At 35.5% G+C, this 25,387-nt stretch overlaps 1 protein-coding gene and 2 long non-coding RNA genes across 3 annotated transcripts in view; 1 reads left to right on the top strand and 2 right to left on the bottom strand.

Moving 5' to 3' along the window:
- The window catches only part of LOC134658889 (uncharacterized), a 582,766-nt gene that overhangs the window by 74,426 nt on the left and 482,953 nt on the right, over nucleotides 1-25,387 (bottom strand). The gene's annotated exons all lie outside the window — the stretch shown is intronic.
- LOC134658875 (uncharacterized) overlaps nucleotides 1-25,387 on the top strand; it is a 397,606-nt gene that overhangs the window by 73,014 nt on the left and 299,205 nt on the right. The window lies entirely within an intron of this gene.
- LOC134658795 (irregular chiasm C-roughest protein) overlaps nucleotides 1-25,387 on the bottom strand; it is a 72,519-nt gene that overhangs the window by 11,137 nt on the left and 35,995 nt on the right. The window contains exons 7-16 of the mRNA XM_063514448.1: nucleotides 22,959-23,037; nucleotides 20,922-21,010; nucleotides 16,067-16,169; nucleotides 14,209-14,342; nucleotides 6,851-6,974; nucleotides 6,452-6,597; nucleotides 5,877-6,030; nucleotides 5,457-5,582; nucleotides 4,692-4,804; nucleotides 2,221-2,388 (exon numbers count right to left, since the gene is read on the bottom strand). Coding sequence (XP_063370518.1) covers nucleotides 2,221-2,388; nucleotides 4,692-4,804; nucleotides 5,457-5,582; nucleotides 5,877-6,030; nucleotides 6,452-6,597; nucleotides 6,851-6,974; nucleotides 14,209-14,342; nucleotides 16,067-16,169; nucleotides 20,922-21,010; nucleotides 22,959-23,037 — 1,236 coding nt within the window. The remainder of the gene's footprint in view (nucleotides 1-2,220; nucleotides 2,389-4,691; nucleotides 4,805-5,456; nucleotides 5,583-5,876; nucleotides 6,031-6,451; nucleotides 6,598-6,850; nucleotides 6,975-14,208; nucleotides 14,343-16,066; nucleotides 16,170-20,921; nucleotides 21,011-22,958; nucleotides 23,038-25,387) is intronic.

Below are 25,387 nucleotides of genomic sequence, written 5' to 3'. Positions count from 1 at the left end.
CTTTGTCTTATTTTTTTCATAAGAGGGTATTTTTCTTGCACTGGATTTGTTGTTTTAATCAGTATTTATTTTACTTTATGGTTTGTGCATGCTACAGTTAAATTAACCCTTTACCTACGGGTGTCAACCAGAGTTGCCAGTAAGGCAACACCGCTGCAGTACGGGTGTCAACTATAATTGATCGAAGTAATGGTCGTGTTAATCAAATTTTTTTTAATCAAAACGAGACCTTGTGACTTGTTAATAGCGGTCACATTATGCACTGGGATTAGTATACAATGTGTAAGTCAAATACGGGCAATAAATTAAACCAGATATAGAATTTACCCGTCTTATCATTAATTAAGATGTTTTTTTTAAGTTTCACTTAATTATGACCCCGTGATTAATTTTTTCCACATGTACCGAGCAGCAATGTACTGTAAACATTAAGAAACAGAAGATGATAATGACATTACGAGATACGAGCTTTTCATAGTAACTGCCAACAAGCGTTGACAGTTACTTTAAAAAGCTCGTATCCCGTAACGTGTGTGGTGTATTACATTGCGGGCCGAATTATTTTGTATGGTTAAAATTTTCAATGCATTTCTAAGTAAAATCTATCTCAATATACTATTTAGGTCCTATGCTAACCACCGTTTAAATATTCGCCCGTATTGGATTTACACACTGTAGATACAAATAAAAAAATATCATAATATTTCGGTAGATGGCTCTGACATACTTAAACATAATTTTAAAATTACCGCTTTTTTTGCTGGCAACTGGGGTTGACACCCGTACTGCAGAGGTGCTAAAAATTGGACTCAATATGGCGGACAATAGTGTTGTTTTAAATTTCATGGACTTGTTGTCGATATGAGAGTACGGCGTGGCAGTGTTTGGAGTGTTATTTTTTGTGTTTTTTTACAGTTTTTGGTTCAAATATTGAAATTTAACATGTTATGAAATCATTATTAGGTACTATTGTACCTACCTAATAATAATTTCACCAAAATCATAAGTTTTACATGTACTAGGTTATCGATATATCGACAAATGTGTCGATAGACGCACATCACTATTTTCCATAAGTGGCAAATTGTTTTTATGCAACGTTTTAAGTGATTGATATTTATGCATTATTTTCATAATTATCGTTATTTAAGTGTTTATTTGTGTTAAGTATACTATAAACTAATGTTCTTAAACTTAAACTTGTGAAATCCTCGAATAGTAACTTAAAAATCTTCAATTTCTTAGTGACTGATATATTGCTTGATAGCAGAAAAAATAGTGATTATTTATTGATTAAACATATTATACTTATTGTGTGTGTGAAGTTTCAAGTATGTAGCTGTTATACTTCAAAAGTTACAAGTAAGTGAAATTATGCCTAACCGCTGACTCTCGCCAAAACATGCCCGTATTGGGCGGTGACGGAGTGATTCAAGGGCCCGTAGGTGGTTAAAAACAACTTCAGTCTAATAAGTTTAGTCTTTGTAAGGTGGTAGTTTTTCATAATATATCAACATTATACAACAATACAATGCAATACAATACACAATACAAATCCTTTTTATTGAAAAACCTCAATAAAACATTTACAGACAACTCTACTTACTGCACTGAAAATTTTGCATATGTTCTTTATTTTCATATTACTTATGTTGTTTTATGACATTAGTCAGAAGACCAATGCGAACTTACATTTTGGTATCATTGTCATTGCCAATGCACGTACGAACAAGTACAAACTCAATACTCGTGTGAATTATAAGAAAAGACAAAATTTTGACATCTAAATGTCAGTTTGAATTGGCTTGCTTGTCTTAAATTGTTGCTTTTTCACGTTATTATGTACACTATACGAGTTAACCGTGCTAAGGCATCTAACTTTAGGGAAATATAACACTGTAGTTTTTTTTTTTTTCAAATGATACCTATTATTATTTCTTTCGACAAATTCTTTTCTTTTGAATAGTTAAGGAAAAGTAATAAAATTTAACCTGTAATCTAAAATATAAGGGAAAATACCATTTTAAAAATTAAATTCATGTAATGTTTGAATGTCACGCCATCGGCAGAAAGAGATTGAAGGATTTTGGAGCAGACTATCTGGGTCTAAGTAGGCACAAGGTAGCTCTTCAAGGGGCGATTACACAAAAGGTCCCGATGGGCCGAAGTGTATCGCAAGGGCCTTCGAAACAATACGTAAGATTCATCCAAAAATCTCACCTTGTAACAATCCGCATACGCTGGGTCGGTATAGTCATTACTATATCTATAAGGCTGGTAGTTATTCTGACTTATAGAGTTTAGAGGCACAGAGCCGGCCAGTGGTATGCCACTGCCAAGCTTGGCGTTGGAGCATAGCGTGCTGTCTGAGCCTGTGTTGGGGTAGTCCTGTGGAATAATATGAGTGTTAATTATGTCTTATAATATTTATAATGAATGAGTGAAAGAAGGCTGACAAAGAGAGTGTATAAGGGAGAAGTAGAAGAGGGAGTTGGAAGGGGCAGACCTCGGCGGACTTTCTCTGTTCAGATCGGGGAAATCCTGAAGAAAGGCCAGGTCAGAAGCACCCTAAACCGGCGAGCGCGTATGAGGAATGTTATGAAAGTAACGGAAGCGAAAGAGGTATGTCAGGATCGTAGCAAGTGGAAATCCGCGGTATCTCCCTACCCCTCCGGGAAATAGGCATATTTTATGAACCAAAAGCTTTACAAATTTTACATATTAAATACCGCTTCTAGTAGGCATGCAAATAGTCTAGTAGCAATTACGATTTCCCAGTCAACCCACTACCTAAAACTTTATTAAACGCTTAAAATGCTTATTTGAATTTGACCGAAGTGTTGTCATTTAAAACATTCACCAACAAAACTGACGAATATTTTGTGTACAAAAAAACTCCAATCACTTTTTTGTTTCCAAGCGTTCGGTAAATTCCGTTAAATCAATTATTTTTAAAAGCCACTATTGTCCCCTGTCAAAGGCAATTTAATTATTCAAATATCGTGTTTTTACGTGATTTTGTTCATGCTACCCAAGAGTTCCATGTCAGCTAACAATAAGTATATTTTAGATAAGCATCTACTAGACTAAAATGTAATAAACTCTCTTAATTGATAACAATGAACGAATTAGGAGCTCAAAAAGGTAACATTGTCTTAATAAGAGTTAAAAAGTACTTTAGGGCAATAAAATTGTGTTTTGTTCGTTATTGCCCTATTAAAGCTAATGGTTTAAGCGTTGTTACATCATTTTGTTAAATATGGTATTAACTTTATGAGTTAACGAAAATATATTTTTACTTTGCTGGACAGTGATTAATGTAGGTTGTAGTTACAGGCCAAAATCAAATAAAATATCATCGCTAATTTAAAGGATATAATTTCATTTGTAATAGTTTTGTTAAATGTTTTTGTATTTCGGCTAGTTTGGTCAATTGTCATGCAACTATAAGGAATCCTTTATTTGTAGTCGTCATTTTTTTTTAATCTTCCAATTAACTAGTACCTCTTTAAAAAAAAACTCTTCTCATAGTTCATAAACTCGCTAAGATCCAAATAAACTTATCAAACTACCCTCTAGCTTACAATTGCATTCAAACTTTTGAATCTCAACTCCGCTTGGCCAATTAGCCAATCAGAATGCTTCAAAATAGTTTCACTGCAAATGTTGAACTTTGCTAAATAGACTTATGCTAATGGCAACGTGGACTCTTGTTTGGTATTTTAGCTGCATTTACGCCGGAAAAGCATAACAATACGAATAATAGCTATAGTGATATTGGTTTTTAAATGGTTTAGGTTTCATATAGCCTCCTAAACGCGTACATATTCCACAATATATTTTAAACTTCTTTGGAGTAGGTAAGGTAAACGCACTAGTGCTCGACATACTAATGCGCAATAGATGACACCCTGCTGTCACCTCCATTGACAATGACTTAAGTTTCAAGATGACATGTACTGGGACCGCGTCGAGCACCAGTACGTTTACCTTAGAGGTTCTAAATTCCAAAATGCCAAATATCTTTGCTGCTCCTGTGTCTCAGGAGGACAAACTTTTAGTTCACTATTTGGACTTTTTGACCGACAATATTTACCGAGAACACCTTTGTGCCCGAATATTACCGGTATGTTTAATAAATATCTAATAATCTTTTAGATTTAAGCAAAAAAAAACATCAAAGATCATTTAAATTTCCGTTATGAGAAAATAATCAGAAAGAAAGAAAATTTAAAGGCTTGATAAGTTCCAATCCGTGGAGAGTGTAAAACTTAGTAAGAGTACCTAACAATAACTTCTCTATAATACTAAAATCACTACTTAATAGCAGTATGAAACAAACTTACAACTTTTAAACTAACCTGGAAGTACTATTTATAGATTTTGAAAGACAGTGGGAAGTAACACCCCAACAAACAACTTGACTATGTATTATAATAATTATACATATCGCTACCTAGAAGAGTGCCTTCTGGCACACCAGTATGATTCTGGCGCAAGGGATTTACGCATTTCTTAAACTGGTTATACATATCGCTACCTAGAACAGTGCCTTGAGGCACACCAGTATAATTCTGGCGCAAGGGATTTACGCATTTCTTAAACTGGTTCAATTGAAGCGATGGCTAGCTAAACAATAGGATTAGCAATCAAAATGATTCCAATTTCCGAAGTAACTTATCAATACTTACAACTTCACAACTTCCGTTAGCTTGTCGGAGTTCAAGTTTGAGATCGCTGATATTGGAGTTTCTGTCGTTTTCTTTATAGAGTTCTTCCGCTGTCACTGTCACATCGGGTTTTTCTGAAACAACACAAATTGATGAAGTCCCGAAAACTTTATTCCGTAGCCTTTATAAAATATACCTGACAAATGTCTCGGGATAAATAAAATTGATGAGACGTCGAAAAACTTAGTTTGTAACCAAATTAAATGGAACGAAACTTGTAGCTATTTTTGTAACGAAATATTGAATTGTTGCTGGTAAATAGATAATTCGATTTCGTATTTTGCGAATGAATTATTTGAATAACGAATGTCAATGTAAATTAAATAGTTAATATAATTATCAATTTAGCTTAGTTCAATTACGCATATATAAATTAGTTAAAAAGATAAAGCATATCCTCTGAAGATATTATGATTTATAGTTGGTCAAACTAATTTGTCAGTCAGTAAGAACCAGGAAAACTATACTCATCCTTTTATTTTGGGTGCTAGTACTAGTGTAAGACAAAGGTAGTATGATTCTCTCTGTCTATGTTATAAATGAGACAGTCCTTTGACAAACTATAAACAATACCACATTTTACGACAGTCTATTACACAGTACCTATAACGTTATTTTCTAAACGATATTTAACAATATAATGTAACTATATCCTCAGTAATTACTCCGTATAATTAATTATAGTTGAAAAAAAAACAATAACATTTTAAATATTATTGTAAGTACCTGTAACTTGCGTCTGCTTATGCTTCCTCTGCTTCCTTTGGCATAATATTACTAGCATTATCAATGCTGCCACCATTATAGTTCCTGATGTCACCCCGAACAGAATTATTAGCAGTGGAAACGTTTCTGCAACAAATGTTATCTACTTTATTAACGCTATAAACAATTAATTGCTCTAAATTATTTGCTTTCAGTATGGTCACCAATACTTTGGTAAATCTTTACGTTATGGACTGTCGATTATGGGGGTGGGGATGGGAGAGGGGGGGGGGGGGGAGCGCTACCCCCCAGTCCAACCCCCATGGTTATAGAGATATCCATGGTTTATTTTTTTATGGAATTACTATGAAATAAGGGAATACAGCAAAATTTTAAGGGAGATTTGTGTCACAAAAACTACTAAATCTTGTAATAACTTACTATTAGGCTTCAATATGATATCCATTGCATCGCTCCCATACTCGTTGGACACATTACATCGATATGTCCCAAAGTGTTTGGATTGGCTTTCTCGTATGATCAGAGTCGAGTTTATGACACCGCCTGGCTGCGCGTCTTCGAGAAATGCGTAATCCTGTTGACAATATATATATATTAATATGGTTAGAATAATGCCTATAGATTTTTGGATCAAACTCAAGAAAATGAATAATAATACAATATCGAATCAAAGAGTCATCAATATTGTCATTTCTATTAATAAACTTTTATCTGCCCTTAATAATTATAATCCAGAGCCTACATCAACTCCTACGCAAAATGGATACGTGGAAATAACAGGAGACTGATTCTGTATTTACAAATATTTATAATTTGATATGGGTTGCTTTAACCTTAAACTTAGTTTTATTGACTACTTAGTTTTAGTCATGTTAGATTTAGAATTGTTAACCCTAAGTAAAAGAGCGGATACATGTATCCTGAATACTTAAAACTGGTACCTCAGCACGGATATTGAAATGTCATTTTAAGTTACTGAATTATTATTTTTTTACCTGGTCATGAATAGAATCTATCTCTTTCCCATCAAAGGTCCAGACAATGGTCTCGATGCGAGGGACAGCGAACGCTGCACATTCTATTTTCACGCTGTCTCCTTGGGATCCGAACTGAGTGTAGTTGGAGAGGATTTTTGGTGGACCTATAAAAACGACAAAAATGTTAATCACATCCAATTAATGCCTAATGAGTTAACTGTCTTCAATACGTTTATATCGTTCGTAAAGATTTTAAAACAGGTACCCTATTTAAAAGATCAGAAAAAAATACTAACCTAACCTAAAAACGAAATGCACAGCAAAACAGCATTCTGCGGTGCAAGCAGATCAAAATTTTTTTGTATTTTTTTAAGGGACGATTAAAGATATTTCTGTGAAAAAAAGAAATAAACTTACCTTTAATAAATATGGATCCAGACGTCTCGATCTCAGGATAGCCAGGTACATTGGCTATACAAATGTATTTCCCGGCTGTGTGTGTGTCCAGTGTTAGGGTCAGGTTGGCTGTTCTGCCGACTCGCTGCAACAAAGAAGATAGTTTAAATTAATGTTTGTTAATAGAAGAGCTTATTCCTAACGTACGAGGGGTGTTCAAAATATTCTCGGTATGAGAATGAAAACAAACAAGTACGAAAAGTTTGATATTTTTATTTTTCAATATACTCCCCCCCTATGTTCATCCACTTAAAAGATCGATCAATTATTTTTTTTAATCCCTCGTAAAAATATTTTTTATTTTTCGTGTAAAAATGCTCCTCCACTGCCGCCTTCAATGCTTCATCGTCAGAAAATTTATTTCCACGCAGATCCTTTTTAAGATTGGGGAGCAAAAAGAAGTCGCTGGGGGCTAAGTCCGGACTATACGGTGGGTGAGTAACAGTTTTAAACCCACATTCAACAATAGCTGCCTTGGCAATATGAGCAGTATGGACGGGGGCGTTGTCATGCAGAAGCAGAATACCTTTGGTTATCTTTCCTCGCCTCTTTTCTTTAATTACATCCTTTAATTGACGTAAAATGTTAGCGTAGTACTGTCCTGTGATATTTACACCTTTTTCTTTATAATCGATTAGTAATACTCCTTCACAATCCCAAAATATCGTGGCCATGACCTTGCCAGCTGAAGGGATGACCTTGAACTTCTTGGGATGAGCTGAACCCTTAATGTGCCACTGCATGGACTCTTGTTTACTCTCTGGGTCATAATGATGAACCCAGGTTTCATCTCCAGTAACTATTCTTTGCAGCACCTCATCAGGATTTTCACCGCACAGGTCAATAAAATCGGAACAACAAGCTACACGCATGTCTTTTTGAAGCCGAGTCAGCATTCGCGGAACCCATCTTGCACTTACTTTTGACATATTAAGATGGTCATGTATAATATCATGTACGGTACCAATAGAGAGATTGGTTACTTGTGCTATAGATTTTACCTTCACTCGACCATCTTCCAATATAAGTTTTTCCACTTTATCAATATTTTCTTGTGAAGTAGCTACTACAGGCCGGCCAGGTCTAGGGTCATCTTCAATACTCTCCCTTCCGCGTTTAAACTCGCTTGACCACTTTTGAATGGTAGATAAAGAAGGAGCAGACTCACGGTAAACACAATCCATTTCCTCTTTTATGGTTTTTTGATTTTTACCCTGTTTTGTCAAGAATTTTATCACGCATCGATGTTCTAATTTAGTTAACATTGTCAATTCGCACATGATGTTCATGTTTGTTCAGCAATTGCAGAAAAACAAAAGACTATCTCGGTTCGAATTATACTTTTTTTTTATGTCAATGAATAAACCTTAGCGGCCAGTAACGAAAGAAATTTTAGAAGAGGTCGTAAGATATCAATACCGAGAATATTTTGAACGCCCCTCGTATATTATTATATTCTACAATGTTACAATTGTGTCATTCTACGTTACATTATTGACGAGTATAATCGTAATATAATTGTAACTTTAGAACTTTAAATTATGGAACAACGCGCGCGATCTATTTTTACTACCACTCAAATATTTTTCTCTTTTGAAATAAACACTATAAAATGTATTATTCAGCAGCATTCAATATGTGGAAAATTTATTCCGTTGGTAATAAAATTTGATCCAAACTAACGCTTTTTCAAATAAATCTTGAATTTAATCATCCTTAAATAACTCGCTTATGGGTCCATGAAATATTTATTGGATGTCTTTTGAAGTTTATTGAACATGTGGTCCCGAAATTGGATATAATAGAATAATAGTAGCTTATAAATTATGGTATAGGTATACTTATTTGAATAATAGCTTCACATACGATCTTGGCTTTTTTAAAGTATCCTCCATTAGTACTTCAAGGCAAAATCCACTTCGTAATTTCTACTACGACCCCGGTATTATTGTAAAAATTTCAGTATACTTAAAATAATTATTTCCGCATGTGTCCAAGCGAAGCGGATAAAACATCAAGACAAAATTGTCTACTACCCTCCAAATAGGTACTTAGTTAAACAAATATTTTTACATATCGAAACATCTATTTTTTTTAGATTGGTAAATAATTTTATTGGTAGAAGGCAGAGGAAGACCGAGACGTGCGTTTTTGGACCAGGCCAAAGAAAAAATCAACGAAGTGACTCTAGTGACGTATCAGGAGCTCAAAACAGTGGCAGACAGAAGAACGGAATGGCGGTTACTCCACCGACAAGAGCCAGGCTCTTAACAATTATGATGATGAAATGTATTTCATCATCATAATTGTTAAGAGCCTGGCATTAAATGTATTTAATTCCGAATGTCATTTGAAATATAGGTACCTAATTAATAAGATGTCTTACAATAAAAGATATATTATACAGTGGTATACTAAACTAAATTAATAACTAGCTTAAATCTAAAATATATCAATACAACAATTACTCTTACATCCCACATAAACTTATCTTGAACGTATTCAAGAACGAACGTTTATCAAGATCCCTTATTTCCCGAGGACGGAATAATGCGAGTATTGTACCTTTTGTGAGTGTTTGTCACCTTTTTGATATTATAGGATATGTTTATTGTGAGCGTGGGTGTCGTTATGACTTGAGGAGTCTATTTCAAAACAGCTTATATCTCTATGAAAACTATATGAAATAAGCCCTTTTGAAAACACTGCTTAGTTCTCACTCGGTTCTCGATTACGAAATGTTGCGAACTTGACTTGAATATTATATTGTACAGTATACATTTTGACAAAAGCTCAGATGCATCAGATCTTATTTATCTGCAATCTGACATACTTGAGAATAGATGATTATCTGTGCTGGTATCAGGCATGGTTTATCCAGGGAAGCTTGAATATTTTTTGTATCTGTAATTTAACATACCTCCGAAATATAATATTTTACTTAATAAATTCATTAATATTATTAATAACAAAAAATAGTTAAAGAACTGTGCAACACATATATGTCGCAGCGTGACTCCAGAAGGATGTATTGCAGCGTTACAGTTCATAGTTTTAGACGCCTGTATAAAATCGATTAGCAATGTTTGGCTACGTATTACTTGGTTGTAACGGAATAATAGAGTTCTACATCTTTTGGCGTATTGTTGAACTTAGATGACAGGTAGAAGGCTTTGGAACGTCAAGTAGTTTAACTTGGGTGAACCGTACGAGGTGTGGCATTTTTTTTGTTATGTTGGTAGACTGGTCGGGCAAGTTCACCAACTTGACTTCGAGGCGGGAGCGGTTTGGCTCCGCCGGCAGAGTTGATCGGACCGTGTTAGAGATCGGACCATACTATTTTAGCTGTGAAGTAATACATCGAGGTACTACGCCCACCCGCCATCGCTCATGCCTCCGTCATATAATTAAATATCAAAACATTAATCTCGCGAATTTAATTAAGAATGCTGCCTTTTAAAAACAGTTACTCAGAAAACGATTTTTTTATGTATGAATTCGCTTACTTGCCAAGAGAATTGATCATAATAATTTATACCAATTATTTATGTACGTGTAAATATGAAGGTAAACCTACTTTCTTCGTCTGAACCTTGTCTGAACATTAAAAAAAAAACAACAGAAATAAAAACAATAAACAAGAGTAAAACACTCTAAAACCTATAACCATCAAATTAACTTAAACGTAACATTAGGGGAAACTGGGGAGGGTTGATCACTCCTTTTGTTTTTAGCATACATTTTCTTAACTATTTGTAGTATTGAAAAACTTTATAGACCATACGACTCAGAATTTATCTCTTCATTAATAGTTTGAATTAGAACAGATTTGTGCAATAAATTAGATCATTATTTAATAAAAACCCATACTGTTGACTTTTACCATGTGTCCCCTATGTAAGGGAGACTTGTTTACCCCTGGTCGGGAGCCTTGATCCTAGGGGGATCAAGTGACCCTGGTTCTTGGGACACATGGTAAACATATTTTTACCATGTCTCCCCATACCAGATTCTCATTGATTATATAACTCGGATCGCTATTAGCAATGCATCTATAATTTGTAAAATACACAGCAAACATATATATATTGCATCTTCCATGCTTTGAAGTTGTATTTCCGGTAATCAGATGTCTAAGCCGAAGGGATCAAGTCTTCCAGATCTGGGGACACTTGGTAAAAAGATTTTAAGTGGCAATGTCATATTTCGAGGGTAGTATCTACATTAATTTATTCACTTTATCTACAGAAAATTAATATATGAAGATATCAAACACATATTAATCCATAATCTTATACTTTTAAAAAACAATGTAATCGTATTATCCATAAAACAACATAAAATAGGGAATCAATTTTTGTACCAAAAAAAAAACAAAATTATAAGTTATTAACATAAAATTTCTTGTAACAAGCTAATTTTTTTAAAGTTCTTATAAAGGTATTTTAGCGTCAGATACCTACAGCAATTTTAATTTTTTTACCCATCACTGATCGTTATTGTTTACTATAATAAATAAGTTTAGAAATTTACTGCTCACGTTTCGAGGACGGTGTTTGAGCTGCATAATCCTAAAATCCTTTCTATGGACCGTCGGTTCTATAGTACATAAGGTCGGAAAGCCATTGAAATAGCATTTCATCCATAAAAACAAATATCGCCGGTTGAAAACCAAATATCGTTATAAGTGTTTTTTGTCGACCGAGTAACATCCCCTGTGTGTAAAACGTTTAACTTGATAAAAAAGACCAAGTACGGGTAGTTCGTAAAATGTTGATGTCAACTTTAGTCAGTCTTTTCAAAGGCCACGGGGATAATTCCGTTTTCGGAGTCGGTTGTATAATTAAAAACTGAATTATACGCCATTAAATTCCGTTTTAATAAACAATAATGAGTCAAAAACCTTGAAAGTTTAAATCAGTGTTTCTCTGGTCGTACTTTCGCGGCATGATTTACTAAAGAAAAGAATATATTTAGGTATGATAGCTCTATGAATCATTTTGTAAGTAAATTTATTACAATGTATACTTGATCGCTTTGGGGGTGACATGATCCCGGAATCATATCTCCCCTGAAGAAAAAGACAAAGTCTCCCCATACATAGTAAGATTATAAAACGTGCCGTACTCGAAACATGTGTTCGCGTATATCAATGTAATCCAAGTTAATCATCACTTCAATAAACAACAAATAAAATAAGCACACTCACTAACATCATTTCCATCTCATATTATAAAATAAATCCAGTTAAAGCTTACCGAAAATTGAATATAGTACGCAGAAAATCTTTCACCGTCCGCCATTTTTGAACCACTGACTTTTCCGATACAGTGCCATGACAGAACGTGAAGTTAGGAACGAATGAATGAGTGTTACCAGCGCAAAAAATTGTATCTCGATTGGTTTGATTAAAAATGAAGTTTACCAAGTGTCCCCTAGGGATCGACCCTCCCCACCCTCACCTACCTATTCCGTATAAATTATTCCAAATTACGAATAAAAATGTACTTAATAGAAATTTCGAGCAAATTGTGAGTCGTGAAATCTTAGTGTTATTGTCAAACGAGTTCCATTAGCAGCTAACCTTTTGTAATATCATTCTCATTATATTTCATGTCATATTCGTGTCTTTGCGTGTAAATTCTCATCATACATAATTATTTTGAAACTCTAGGTCCATGGGGTCCCAGCGCGCATACGTTTTTCGCAGAAATCGCGAAGCGTCTGGTTGACGTAACTGGTGACCGAAGAGCTGGCGGCTACGTCGCACAACGTATCAGCATTACGATACAGCGAGGAAATGTCGCCAGCATCCTTGGTACAATGCCTCAAGGTATTTTAGATTTAAGCTAATTTTTTTTAAATTTATTTTAGTAATACCACTGTAGGTATATAACTTGTTTGTAAATAAATAATTTAAATTTAATATTATTGTTTCAGTCTTAACACACACCTAAAGAAGAGAAACTTAACACGAAGAATTTTGTACATTGCCCCCGCCTGTTTCTATCTCTGTCGCATGCACTTAATTTTACTGCGGTCCCGCTCGCACTGTCACATTGACAGCCAAAATATTGTCAGAGTGACTAGACATATATTATATTTCCGTGTACCAATTGAGAACATTAGGATGAATCTCGAAGTTTCTTTGAAAATACTTTGGCAGAAGATAAAACCAAAATGCAATAACCTAAAATCGGTATTGTATTTTATTCCATATTCTAATGTAGCCTTATTTAAATATAGCGTTGAGCAAGTAAATATAGTTTCAATATCACTAACAAAATAAATGTTAGGAATATATGCACTGGTTGAAAACCTCAATAGTTTTGTATTATTCAGTGGTGAAAAGCTTTTAACCGGTATTTGTATTAAATGTGGTCAGTTTATTGGTTTTAGCCACTTTTACCAAATAAACATTGATGTAGGTATCTAAAAGTAATTGTTTATGCCAAATTGAACTTTATCAAATAGCATTAAGATTGAAATTACAACGAACGGAAATGTAATAAACGCTGTTTTATTGTTGTAATATATAAAGCATTCGATGTAGGAATTTCATTATTTAACCCGATAAATTTTAATCACGAATGCCTGAGAGTTTTGGGCAAATAATCATATTAACCTGAATATACCTATATAATAATTTTATTGCAACAATCTGAAAACATAAAAGCAGTATACAAATATAAACATAACTGGCATACCTACTTATAAGGCAAGAATTTTCTGAACTACCTAAATTAGAACTATTACTAACTATCCTTAGTAATAAAGCTACATTAAATCTATCAACATACGTCATACGTCTATCAACATACGTCTGGTAAGTAAATAGTTTTCTGACCCACAACAAAACACAAGTCAAAATAATATTAAGTTCATTGTGTGATATAAAAAGACAGATACAATATTCTGATCTTTCTCCTGACCCAGCCACCGTATCTTAGGCGCCATGTAGCCTACTAGCTATCAACATTACTGCTTTTCCAGATTCAACCCTCATACAATATTTGACATTGTCAACATGTGTACATTTGGGTCATTGAGCTCTAGTCAGTCATTAGCCTGCTATATTTTATTCTATTTCATTGCGTGATATAAAAAGACAGATAGAATATTCTTATCTTCCTCCTGATGTAACCAACCACCGTATATTAGGCGCCAGGTAGCCTACTAGCTATCTACATCACTGCCTTTTCGATTTCAACCCTCTTATAATATTTGACATTGTCAACATGCGTATGCATTGAGCTCTAGTCAGTCATTAGCTATATTTATTCTAGTTCATTGTGAGACATAAAATCATAGATACTCACAATGTTCTGATCTTCTTCTTGATGCAACCAGCGTATCTCAGGCGCCGGGTAGCTGTCAACGTCACATGTCAACGTGACAGTCTTCCCGATTTCAGCTTCCACGTCTTTGGGATGAGTCCTAAAGGTTGGCGCGTCTGAGGGAATAAACACATTGTTAATGAAAGTTTTTAGCCGTGTGGTGGCCGGCTTTAGAATAGCGCCAACCCTCACATAGGATAAGGGTGTCGTACGAGGCGACTAAGTCCACAAACGAAGCAAGAAGGTATTTCGTTACAGGGGAGATGGTCGTCCTCTTAGCATTGGTTTGCGATCCATCTAGGAGAAGGATACTCCAAATAAAACCCGGAATGGAGTTTCCGTAAGGCGCGAGTATGGTCCAACCTGAAATAAGCGGCATCCGCATCTGCATCTGCATCTGCATCCGCATAAAATCGATGCAGAGCTCAATGCGGATGCGGATCACTTACGAAGAAAAGGCTGATAATGTCAATTCAAATCTCAAATATATCTATAGTCTTTAAACAATTTCATAAATCTTTTGCCTCCAATATCGTCATAAAATTTGATAATATATACTCATTAAATAATTGTTTATTGAAAATCAGGCAACTATTGAAATAATATCCTAGAATTCTTATATTTTGTCCAGGTAGGTACTATTTAAAATTGATAATTTGAATTCTAATTTGTTGTTTGTTTTATTCATGATTCACAGTAGTCAAATTTACAATCCATTTCACGGTAATAAACAACAAATATGTTGTTTCAATGCTGTCACCCTGGTCACGAAAGCGAAACGGAATAAAAACAACAAAATGTTGACTGACCTAAATAACATAATAGTGGTGACACGAAAACCGACGCCGAGGTGGCATGTTTGTAAAATATATTACTTCATTTTACTGAAGCAAAATAATATTATGATAATTATTTGTTTAAAATTGAAAACCGAGCAAATTAAATATCCCAAGACTTTCACCATTAAGGTAGACGTCCACAGGGCCTCATCGCACGCATCGGACGCATCGCACGCATAGGACGCATCGCACGCAACGGATCAGTGGACGCACTTGTGTGACTTTCTATATAAAGAATACTAAAATCCGTTGCGTGCGATGCGTCCGATGCGTGCAATGCGGCCCTGCGAACAGTTTTTCGTTTTTGAACTTATAAATTTGCCAGAACGAGAGATAAGTTTTATTGCAGTAATAAACGTGAGTCATACCTACTTTAAATGCACGAATGTTGGAAGTTATTTCCATATCTGCGTTTACTGTTTTGATTTGACGTCACGATAAGGTGCGTATTCTGTACACCCACTAATTGACGTCATAATATTCTGGGAAGCGTTGGTAGTTTCACAATTTACACGTAATTTTGTGAAAAGGTAATAAACTGTTGTACTTTGTTATGTAGGTCCAAATACGAGTACCTATATAATTTTTTTTTGTCACTCCCGCCATCGCCATTATTGCGAGCGAGACGCCCGCGCAAATGAGAGCTCACTAGTGTAAACATTCGATGGCGTGACGTGACGTACGCGTTTGCGTTAAGTGTCATTTTCTATGGGATTTTGAGTTTCCAAAACATCCCGCTTGGCGCGCTGTTCATAATCCCATACAAAAATAGACGTAACGCAAACACGAACGCAGGCCACGCCAAATTTTCACTAGGGGTTCTGAAATGATTCCAATATCATTTTAATATGGGTTTGATGTCAGTGTACGTATGTTTTGGCGATCTCAGGATTGGGGCTATAGTAAAAGTTGCTCAGTATGTATTCACCTTGAAAAATAGGTAATGCTATTATCGAAGGTCGTACGTTTATTTATATTCATTAATACCATTAAAAACTTACATGTAACTTCTAACGTTCTGGAGTCTTCGCTCTTGCCAACTTCGTTGAAAACTTCACATTTGATCACAATGTCGTTATATTTTCTTGTTATGTTTTCGATTTTCTGTAACAAAAATATATATGAAGTATGGTTGTCTAGTTTGAACTAATATTTATTCGTTGTAGTTAGGGTTTGCACGACGGATCCGAAATGTATGGGAAGATCCGTGGATCCGGATCCAGATCCGGATAATTTCATACATTTCGGATCCGGATTGCAAACCCTAGTTGTAGTAATGTCAAAACAAAACATTATATTACTATCGACCCGCTCCGGCTTCGCACGGGTTAACAAATTATACATAAACCTTCCTCTTGGATCACTCTATTAAAAAAACCACATCAAAATCCGTTGCGTAGTTTTAAAGATCTAAGCATACATAGGGACATACAGACAGCGGGAAGCGACTTTGTTTTATATTATGCAGTGAAGTACCTGAAGTACCTACAAGGTGTCCCATAAATGCATCGACAAACAATTTTGAAAATATTTTTCATCTAACTTAATTTTGTATCAAGCAGAAACGTCTGCGAACGCTGCTATTAAGTACCTATCCAGTGGTCGTGGGTTCGAGTCCCACCCAAGACAGTGAAATTCTCACTTTAAATTTATTTCTAAGTTTATTTTTCATCAGTCAATAAAAATTGAAATTACAATTATCTTATACCTTTAAACGAGCAATTCTTGTTTGTTTATCTATTTATATATATCGGCGATCTCAGAAACGGCTCTAACGATTTCGATGAAATTTGGTATATGGGGAACCCCCATATACCAAAATTCGGGGGCAAAAAATCGATCTAACTAGGTCTTGTTTATGGTAAAATGCTCATTTTTGCGTTTTTATATGTTTACCGAGCAAAGCTCGGTCTCCCAGATATTTTAACTAAAGCAAAACGTATGTATTATTCAAAATGGTCTCCTTTAGCACTGATACACACGCAAACGTTTTATCAATTACGAAAAATATGCCGCTGTAAAAAAAATGACGACGCATTTTTGGGCCACCCTGTAAAAGAGACATAAAACCCATCCTTACACAAATATTTCTACCTGAACACACCTTTGTCAATTTCTCTACCATTTCGACAATTTGCGACCCTTACCGACCCCCCATTCATTCATACATATAATATGTTGTAATCCATCTTTGACGCATGACCACACAGCTGAGGGGCACCTTTCTTTTTTTACCCTTTTTACCTCTATTTTTAAAATCTCGTCTCGTCGTGACGTCTATTTTTAAAATGTTTCTTTGACTCCAAAGGGAGAGAGTTAGGGTGATATTTTTTTTTATAGAGAAAAACTGTAAGTAAAATTAACTTTCATTGAAAAATGCATAGGTACCTACAATGAACATTGAACACACTTTATTTTTAACCGCCTTCAAAAAAAAAGGAGGTTCTCAGTTTGACCCGTATGTATGTATGTATGTGTGTATGTATGTATTTATGTATGTATGTATATTTGTTCGCGATTATCTCGCGTTTAGCTGAACCGATTTTGATGCGGTTTTCAGAAAAGTGTTTCTTACATTCTGGAGAAGGTTTTAGTATACATAGATCTGAGCTGATGCTGAACCCTGGCTGTACCTAGTGGAACTCAGGTTTGGTGCAACATAGGCTCACGCTGTTTTGGTCATCCGACACGCCTTGATGAGCACTTGGGAGAGCAGTACCCAAGATAGAGCTGATGCTGAACCCTGGATGTACCTAGTGGAACTCTGGATGTACCTAGTGGAACTCAAGTTTGGTGCAACATAGGCCCACGCTGTTTTGGTCATCCGTCTCATCTTGATGAGCACTTGGGAGAGCAGTACCCAAGATAGAGCTGATGCTGAACCCTGGCTGTACCTAGTGGAACTCAGGTTTGGTGCAACATAGGCCGACGCTATTTTGGCCATCCGTCACATCTTGATGAGCACTTGGGAGAGCAGTACCCAAGATAGAGCTGATGCACCAAACCACCCTGGCTGGCAGGTTTCACCCTGGCTGTACCTAGTGGAACTCAAGTTTGGTGCAACATAGGCCCACGCTATTTTGGTCATCCGTCACATCTTGATGAGCACTTGGGAAAACAGTACCCAAGATAGAGCTGATGCTGAACCCTGGCTGTACTTAGTGGAACTCAGGTTTGGTGCAACATAGGCCCACGCTATTTTGGTCATCCATCACATCATGATCAGCACTTGGGAGAGCAGTACCCAAGATTGAGCTGATGCTGAACCCTGGCTGTACCTAGTGGAACTCAGGTTTGGTGCAACGTAGGCCAACGCTATTTTGGCCATCCGTCACATCTTGATGAGCACTTGGGAGAGCAGTACCCAAGATAGAGCTGATGCTGAACCCTGGCTGTACCTAGTGGAACTCAGGTTTGGTGCAACATAGGCCCACGCTATTTTGGTCATCCGTCACATCTTGATGAGCACTTGGAAGAGCAGTACCCAAGATAGAGCTGATGCTGAACCCTTGCTGCACCTAGTGGAACTCAGGTTTGGTGCAACGTAGGCCAACGCTATTTTGGCCATCTGTCACATCTTGATGAGCACTTGGGAGAGCAGTACCCAAGATAGAGCTGATGCTGAACCCTGGCTGTACCTAGTGGAACTCAGGTTTGGTGCAACATAGGCCCACTCTATTTTGGTCATCCGTCACATCTTGATGAGCACTTGGAAGAGCAGTACCCAAGATAGAGCTGATGCTGAACCCTTGCTGCACCTAGTGGAACTCAGGTTTGGTGCAACATAGGCCCACGCTATTTTGGTAATCTGTCACATCTTGATGAGCACTTGGGAGAGCAGTACCCAAGATAGAGCTGATGCTGAACCCTGGCTGTACCTAGTGGAACTTAGGTTTGGTGCAACATAGGCACACTTTGTTTTGGTTAACCGACTTGTCGTCGTGTGCCTATGTGGGTCCACTAGGTGGGTCGATGAACTTTTTTCTAACTGCCTTTAAAAAAAGGACGTTCTCAGTTTGATCCGTATGTATGTACGTAATTATGTGTGTATGTTTGTTCGTGATTATCTCGCGTTTGGCTGAACAGATTTTGATGCGGTTTTCAGAAAAGTGTTTGTTACATTCTGGAGAAGGTTTTAGTGTACAGTACATGGATGGTTTGAAAAACCAATTGGACCCGGTAGGTGGCCATGCTATCGCTATACCTACCAACAAATTTATGTTGCTAAAATTAGATAAAATAGTGATTTAAATAAAATAGTGGGAGTGGGAGTCGGACTCGGACTGGGACTGGGAATGGGAATGGGAGTGGAAGTTGGAGCAATATACATACAAATCGTTTAGCACCAAAACGTCATATTATGTTGTGTCGTGATTATCATCGAGTTAGGCCATCACCAACATTAGTAGACTAAATGGAGAGCCTAACAAACTAGTATTTTAGCCCAAAACCTAAAATAAATGAAGTATCTACCTATCACTAAAAAGTAAAAAATAAAATAAAATAAATAAAAAATAATTAAAAAATTAAAAATAAACAAAAATAAAACCAAAATAAAATAACTTAATATAATATCTTTTTTAAAAAAAGGGAACCGCCTTCAAAAATCCAACCCACTGAAAAGTACAAAATAATTTTTATATGGCACCCCTTTACGTGTCCAGTCCCTACTATCCCACGGCGTAAAGCAATTTTTTGCCAAAAAGTAATTAATACCTAATAATAAGAAAATTAATAATCATTCGGGTAATTACTTAGTTTTTGAAGGCGGTGCCAAACCAACAAAAACAGTCTTTACTACCAATCAGAAAAACAATACGAGTACGTAGTACCTACAAGAACTAAATTAATGAGTAAACTAAGTATGTCTTTATAATGCAAGTAAGTACGTCTTCGTTGTCTAAAATATCGGTTCTCAAAAATGTTGGTTTGGCACCGACTTCAAAAACTAAGTAATTACCCGGATGATTATTAATTTTCTTATTATTAGGTATTAATTACTTTTTGGCAAAAAATTGCTTTACGCCGTGGGATAGTAGGGACTGGACACGTAAAGGGGTGCCATATAAAAATTATTTTGTACTTTTCAGTGGGTTGGATTTTTGAAGGCGGTTCCCTTTTTTTAAAAAAGATATTATATTAAGTTATTTTATTTTGGTTTTATTTTTGTTTATTTTTAATTTTTTAATTATTTTTTATTTATTTTATTTAATAAATAGAAAAACTTGTCAAATCACGTGAAATAAAAACTTTCTTCAATAAAAATACATTGATTGCGAGCTGCAACTCTCCGTGACAGTCTGCGTGCCAACGCGTGCTCCCGTTGAAGCTTCTCGTTATAAAGCGGAACATGTTGAGCATATTCTTCGACTGAATACACGTGAGTGATCCATATATTTAATATGTCTGTGGCTGACTGACTGAACTGAACCACAGTTATTTCTCACATTGCTAATAAGTGTAAGGCCTGAGTAGACGCTCGAAGCGGAGCGTTCGGCGGGGCGTGCAGCGTGGCGTCGCGTCGGGGTCAGGAGTAATTTGAGCAGCGTGACTAGCGTGAGTGGACGCTCGAGTTGGGCGTGCAGCGGGGCAAGGCGTGCGGCGTGCATGTTAAACAAATGCAAGCGTATAGGAGCGGCCTTAGTGCACGCTGCTCAAATTACTTGTGAGCCCGACGCCACGCTGCACGCCCCGCCGAACGCTCCGCTTCGAGCGTCCACTCAGGCCTTACACTTACACTGAAAGTGAAAACCCGCATCAAAATCCGTTGCGTAGTTTTAAAGATCTACGCATACATAGGGACAGACAGACAGCGGGAAGCGACTTTGTTTTATACTATGTAGTGAAATCGCTTACCAATTCCTTTGTATAGTTTCCTATGATTAGATGTTCGTCCATATACCACTTGTAGGTTAAATTCGTGGGATTCGCTTCTGCTTGGCACACTAGAACAATAAATATAGCAGATTAAATAACAAATTTAATGTACAGTTGCTATCAGTTATATATAGGGTTTGCAATCCGGATCCGAAATGTATGAAATTATCCGGATCTGAATCCGGATCCGCGGATCTTTGCATACATTTCAGATCCGTTGTGCAAACCCTAGTTATATATAACGACCAAGGTGTTCACAAATATCGACATTAAAGGTTGTTCTTTCAAATATTTTAGACCAGCTTGACCGCTCCGATGTATCTGATGGCCTAAAATAATACAGTTATTTAGACAGAAATAAAAGAAATAACAAAACGATACATTTTTATTTTTAACAGTTACATTACATTACAGTTACATTATTTTGTTAGATACCTTAACGAAAAGACTCATTTTTATCAGCTAACATGGGGAAACAACTTATCTTACATTTACCCTCTTGTGTATAAAATGCAACTTTCCCGTCAGTTTTTAAAGAATAAACAGAGCCTTTTAGAGCTGGTGTGGTGAACATTATTTTGCACGCAATTGTAATGAAAAGTTCCAGACACAAATCACAAATATAAAGGTTGTCGCAGACATTATGATAGCTCACTCTAATTATGAAATTATACCGTACCTACCGTCTACGATGTAGCATTTATTAACAAGAAACACTTAACCTTTAAATTACGGTGTCGTTTACTAATTAGCATTTAAATGACAACTTTTCAGTCTTTGAACTAAATAAGATATCGTTCTAGAAAGGGTTGAGCGCTTAAATAATGCGAGGAAACTTTTTTCTTGGAGAAATTACTTTACTAGAAGTGTCACAAGTCACAATACAGAAGAAAAGAGATCTTAACGCAAAGCATTAGGGTATTTTTTTGCAGTTAATCGTGAAGTCTTTTTTGTTTATTTTGGAGTATAAATAACCTTTAAGAGCACAACTGTTACGGGCACGTGAGTACATTAGAAAGTAGCTTAGAATAATCGTTTACTTTGTACACAATAGTAGAGAGGCTACCGCGAAAACCGAATTTTGCAAATTGCGGGGATCTTTCTCTTTTACTGCAATGAAGGCGTAATTAGAGTGACAGAGAAAAATTACCGAAATTTGCCTTTGGTTTTCGCGGTAGCTCCCCAGGCAGCATAAAATTTGTACATATATAAAGCTTGTCAGTAGAAAAAGGCGTGAAATTAAAATTTTGTATGGGTCGATATTTCACGCCTACATATTTTTATGCCGTTTTTTTTACTGACGGAAACGGCTTGACAGACTTTTTATTCTCTCGAATAATTATGTCACTTTTATTGTCACACACTTGTCACTTAAATTGAATAAATTATATTAAATATAAATGTGTTTACAATAAAATGAATATTTTGTTTTAAGCATGATTAAGTAACAAATAGGTAATAAAGAAATTGTATTTTATGCAACCGTTGTTTAAGAGAGGTCAAAAAAGGCGAGTGGCGTGAGTAACAATTTGAGGCGAAGCCGAAAATTGTTAATAAAGACGCCACGAGTATTTTTTTGACTCAGTTAAGCAACGTTGCATACAATACTTTTTCTACGACCAAGCACTTACTTTGAAATAAAATTGTAAATTTAACAAATATTTTTAATTCAAGAAGTAGCAAAAATGGAGGGTACGGGCGGGAAAAGAATGAATGAATAAATGAAATAAAAAAAAATGTCTATGCTTCACTTATTGGTCAGAGATGACATTTAAAATAAGGTTGGCAACACTGTATATCATTCAATATTTTTTAAGTGGTCATTACACGAAGTATCGTAAAATCGCCAAAAAGATACTGCGTGTATGCACAAATTCTTCTTTGGGGCATAGACTAAAGACTTGTCTTGACAACTATAAGATAGGGTTTTAAAGGTGTGTGCACGACCCTTTAAATGACAAATAAAAGTACGGGAGTAGGTAAAAATATATAAAACCATTTTAGGTAAATACTTACCAACTATTACGTCATTTCCTTCAGGTATCCTTTTGGCTCCTGATTTTATTCTTATCTGCACTTTTGGGGCGTATTTTACCTGTTGACAAAAAATATCCAATTAATAAAAGACAAAACTCAAAATGTTTTTCTTGAAAGTAAATAATTATAGATATAGAACACTTTATGAATGTCAAGAAAAAAAAGAAGTTTTAACTGGATATAGGTATGATACCTACAACAATTTATAATTTATATTTATTAAATAACTATAATATATTTAATATTTTTTTTAATAATACGTTAATAATATTACCTGTCACATTACATCATAAAATTTAAAAATAATAATATCTTTTACTTATTACAAATTTGTTTTCCATAAGCAATATATTTTGTAATTTACCATAAGTACAGAGCTACAATAAAATTAAGTTAATGTGTTATTTTTATAAAAGGCATGTGCCTGAAATTGTATACTATTTAAGTATCTATTTTTACGTGACATAATAGAGTCAATAATTTCCTTGAAAGTTATAGATACAACCTTATTATTACAACAAAGGAAAATCCAATAAAAACACAACTCAAATACAATATCTTTTTTTATATTCTCTATTAAGACGTTTTATATAAAAACAGATAAAAATACGGTCACAACGGTATGACCCAATGGTCAGTAATATCGCTGGCCATCTGATCATAAAAAGTAATTGGGTTGCCAGTAAAAAGGGGTGTTATTTTACGGGGCCCGAAAAATACATGATAAAGATACTGGGCCTTTTTTTGGTAACGACCCAAATGAATAGGATTACTGGATACGGCTCAGATATCAAGCTAGGAACCTCCATATAAAAAGTAGTGAGCAAAATACAACTTTGGTCTTAATACTCTGGAAAACTATGCTCATTACATACTAGTCCAAAATACGTTGACTTGTCTTTTACTTCGGAATTTTGTAGATAATTTTAACAAACGTTTGTGTTTGTGTATCAAAGTTAAAGGAGCATATTTTTAAGACAATACTTTTTATTTTAATGATTGTAGTTTTATAATTAAGTAATGCAATTTTGTAAAAAAACGTTTTTTCATCGTGTTTTTCAGCGTATTTTTACAAAATAACAATAAGTTCGACCATATGCTATTTTATATTTCCACTGAGTCATGTTCTCGTTATGTCTAATAAAGTGTAAAATCTTATAAATAAATAAATTGGCCTAAGTCGTAGTCGCTCGGTAGGGTACCTACCTAGGAGGCTGGCCGCATTGCCCCGCTGGATGGCAATGCTGATCCGCCGAGCAATTTACGATTATGTGGATTATAATATTTACTATTACTAGTTACTACTTATTAGCATATAATAAACTTTTGCTAAATTTCGTCTCCCCCATGACGTCACAAAACTAGCAACACTTTGCCCAACTGGATTCAATGTCTGAATAAACTAGTCTGTTCAAAACTTCACAAACGAAGACATTTTAAACTTGCACATGACGTTTTGGTGCAAAGTGCACTTTCTGGCTTTATGAAAGTGTCTTTGGTGATTGTGAAGTTTTTAGCAAGCCATTTAGTAGTTTAGTTTGTGAGAAAGTTATGTTTTAAAAACAAGTTATGCACTTAACCTAAAAGGGTTACAAAGGTTAAAAAAAAAGGTGTTATAAAGGTGTAATCCATTTTTTCCGAAAACGTGCAAAATGGATTACTTATAATAATTGTTAAGTATATTTCTAATTTCGATGAATATAGTTACATTAAGAAAACCCTACTTAAATCAATTTTCTTCAAACTACAATTAGGTACAGTATACTACAATTTTATGAAATAAATTTCGATCTTATTCACCTTGAAATAATTTAATTACAACAACTTTTGTAGATGATAATATCTCTCTCTCTCTCTCTCTCTCTCGCTCTCTCTCTGTCTATCTGTCTGTCTGTCTGTCTGTCTTTAGGTCCGTATGTCTGTCTATCTTTAGGTCCGTCTGTCTGTCTGTTTGTGCGTCTGTTTGTTATCTCTTCATACTTAAACCACTGAACCGATTTAAATGAAATTTGGTATGGAGACAGTTTGAAGCCCGAGGAAGGACAGATAAAGTCGCGGGCACATAATAATATTAATATAGACAAATAGTAAAAGGTATATAGTAAAAGGTATATATAGAAAAGCGCTGGTGGCCTAGCGGTAAGAGCGTGCGACTTGCAATCCGGAGGTCGCGGGTTCGAACCCCGGCTCGTACCAATGAGTTTTTCGGAACTTATGTACGAAATATCATTTGATATTTACCAGTCGCTTTTCGGTGAAGGAAAACATCGTGAGGAAACCGGACTAATCCCAATACGGGCCTAGTTTACCCTCTGGGTTGGAAGGTCAGATGGCAGTCGCTTTCGTAAAAACTAGTGCCCACGCCAATTACTGGGATTAGTTGCCAAGCGGACCCCAGGCTCCCATGA

The sequence above is a fragment of the Cydia amplana genome, chromosome 23 (assembly GCF_948474715.1).
Source record: "Cydia amplana chromosome 23, ilCydAmpl1.1, whole genome shotgun sequence".
Classification (NCBI taxonomy): Eukaryota; Metazoa; Arthropoda; class Insecta; order Lepidoptera; family Tortricidae; genus Cydia; species Cydia amplana.
This window is presented reverse-complemented; position numbering and strand designations above follow the sequence as displayed.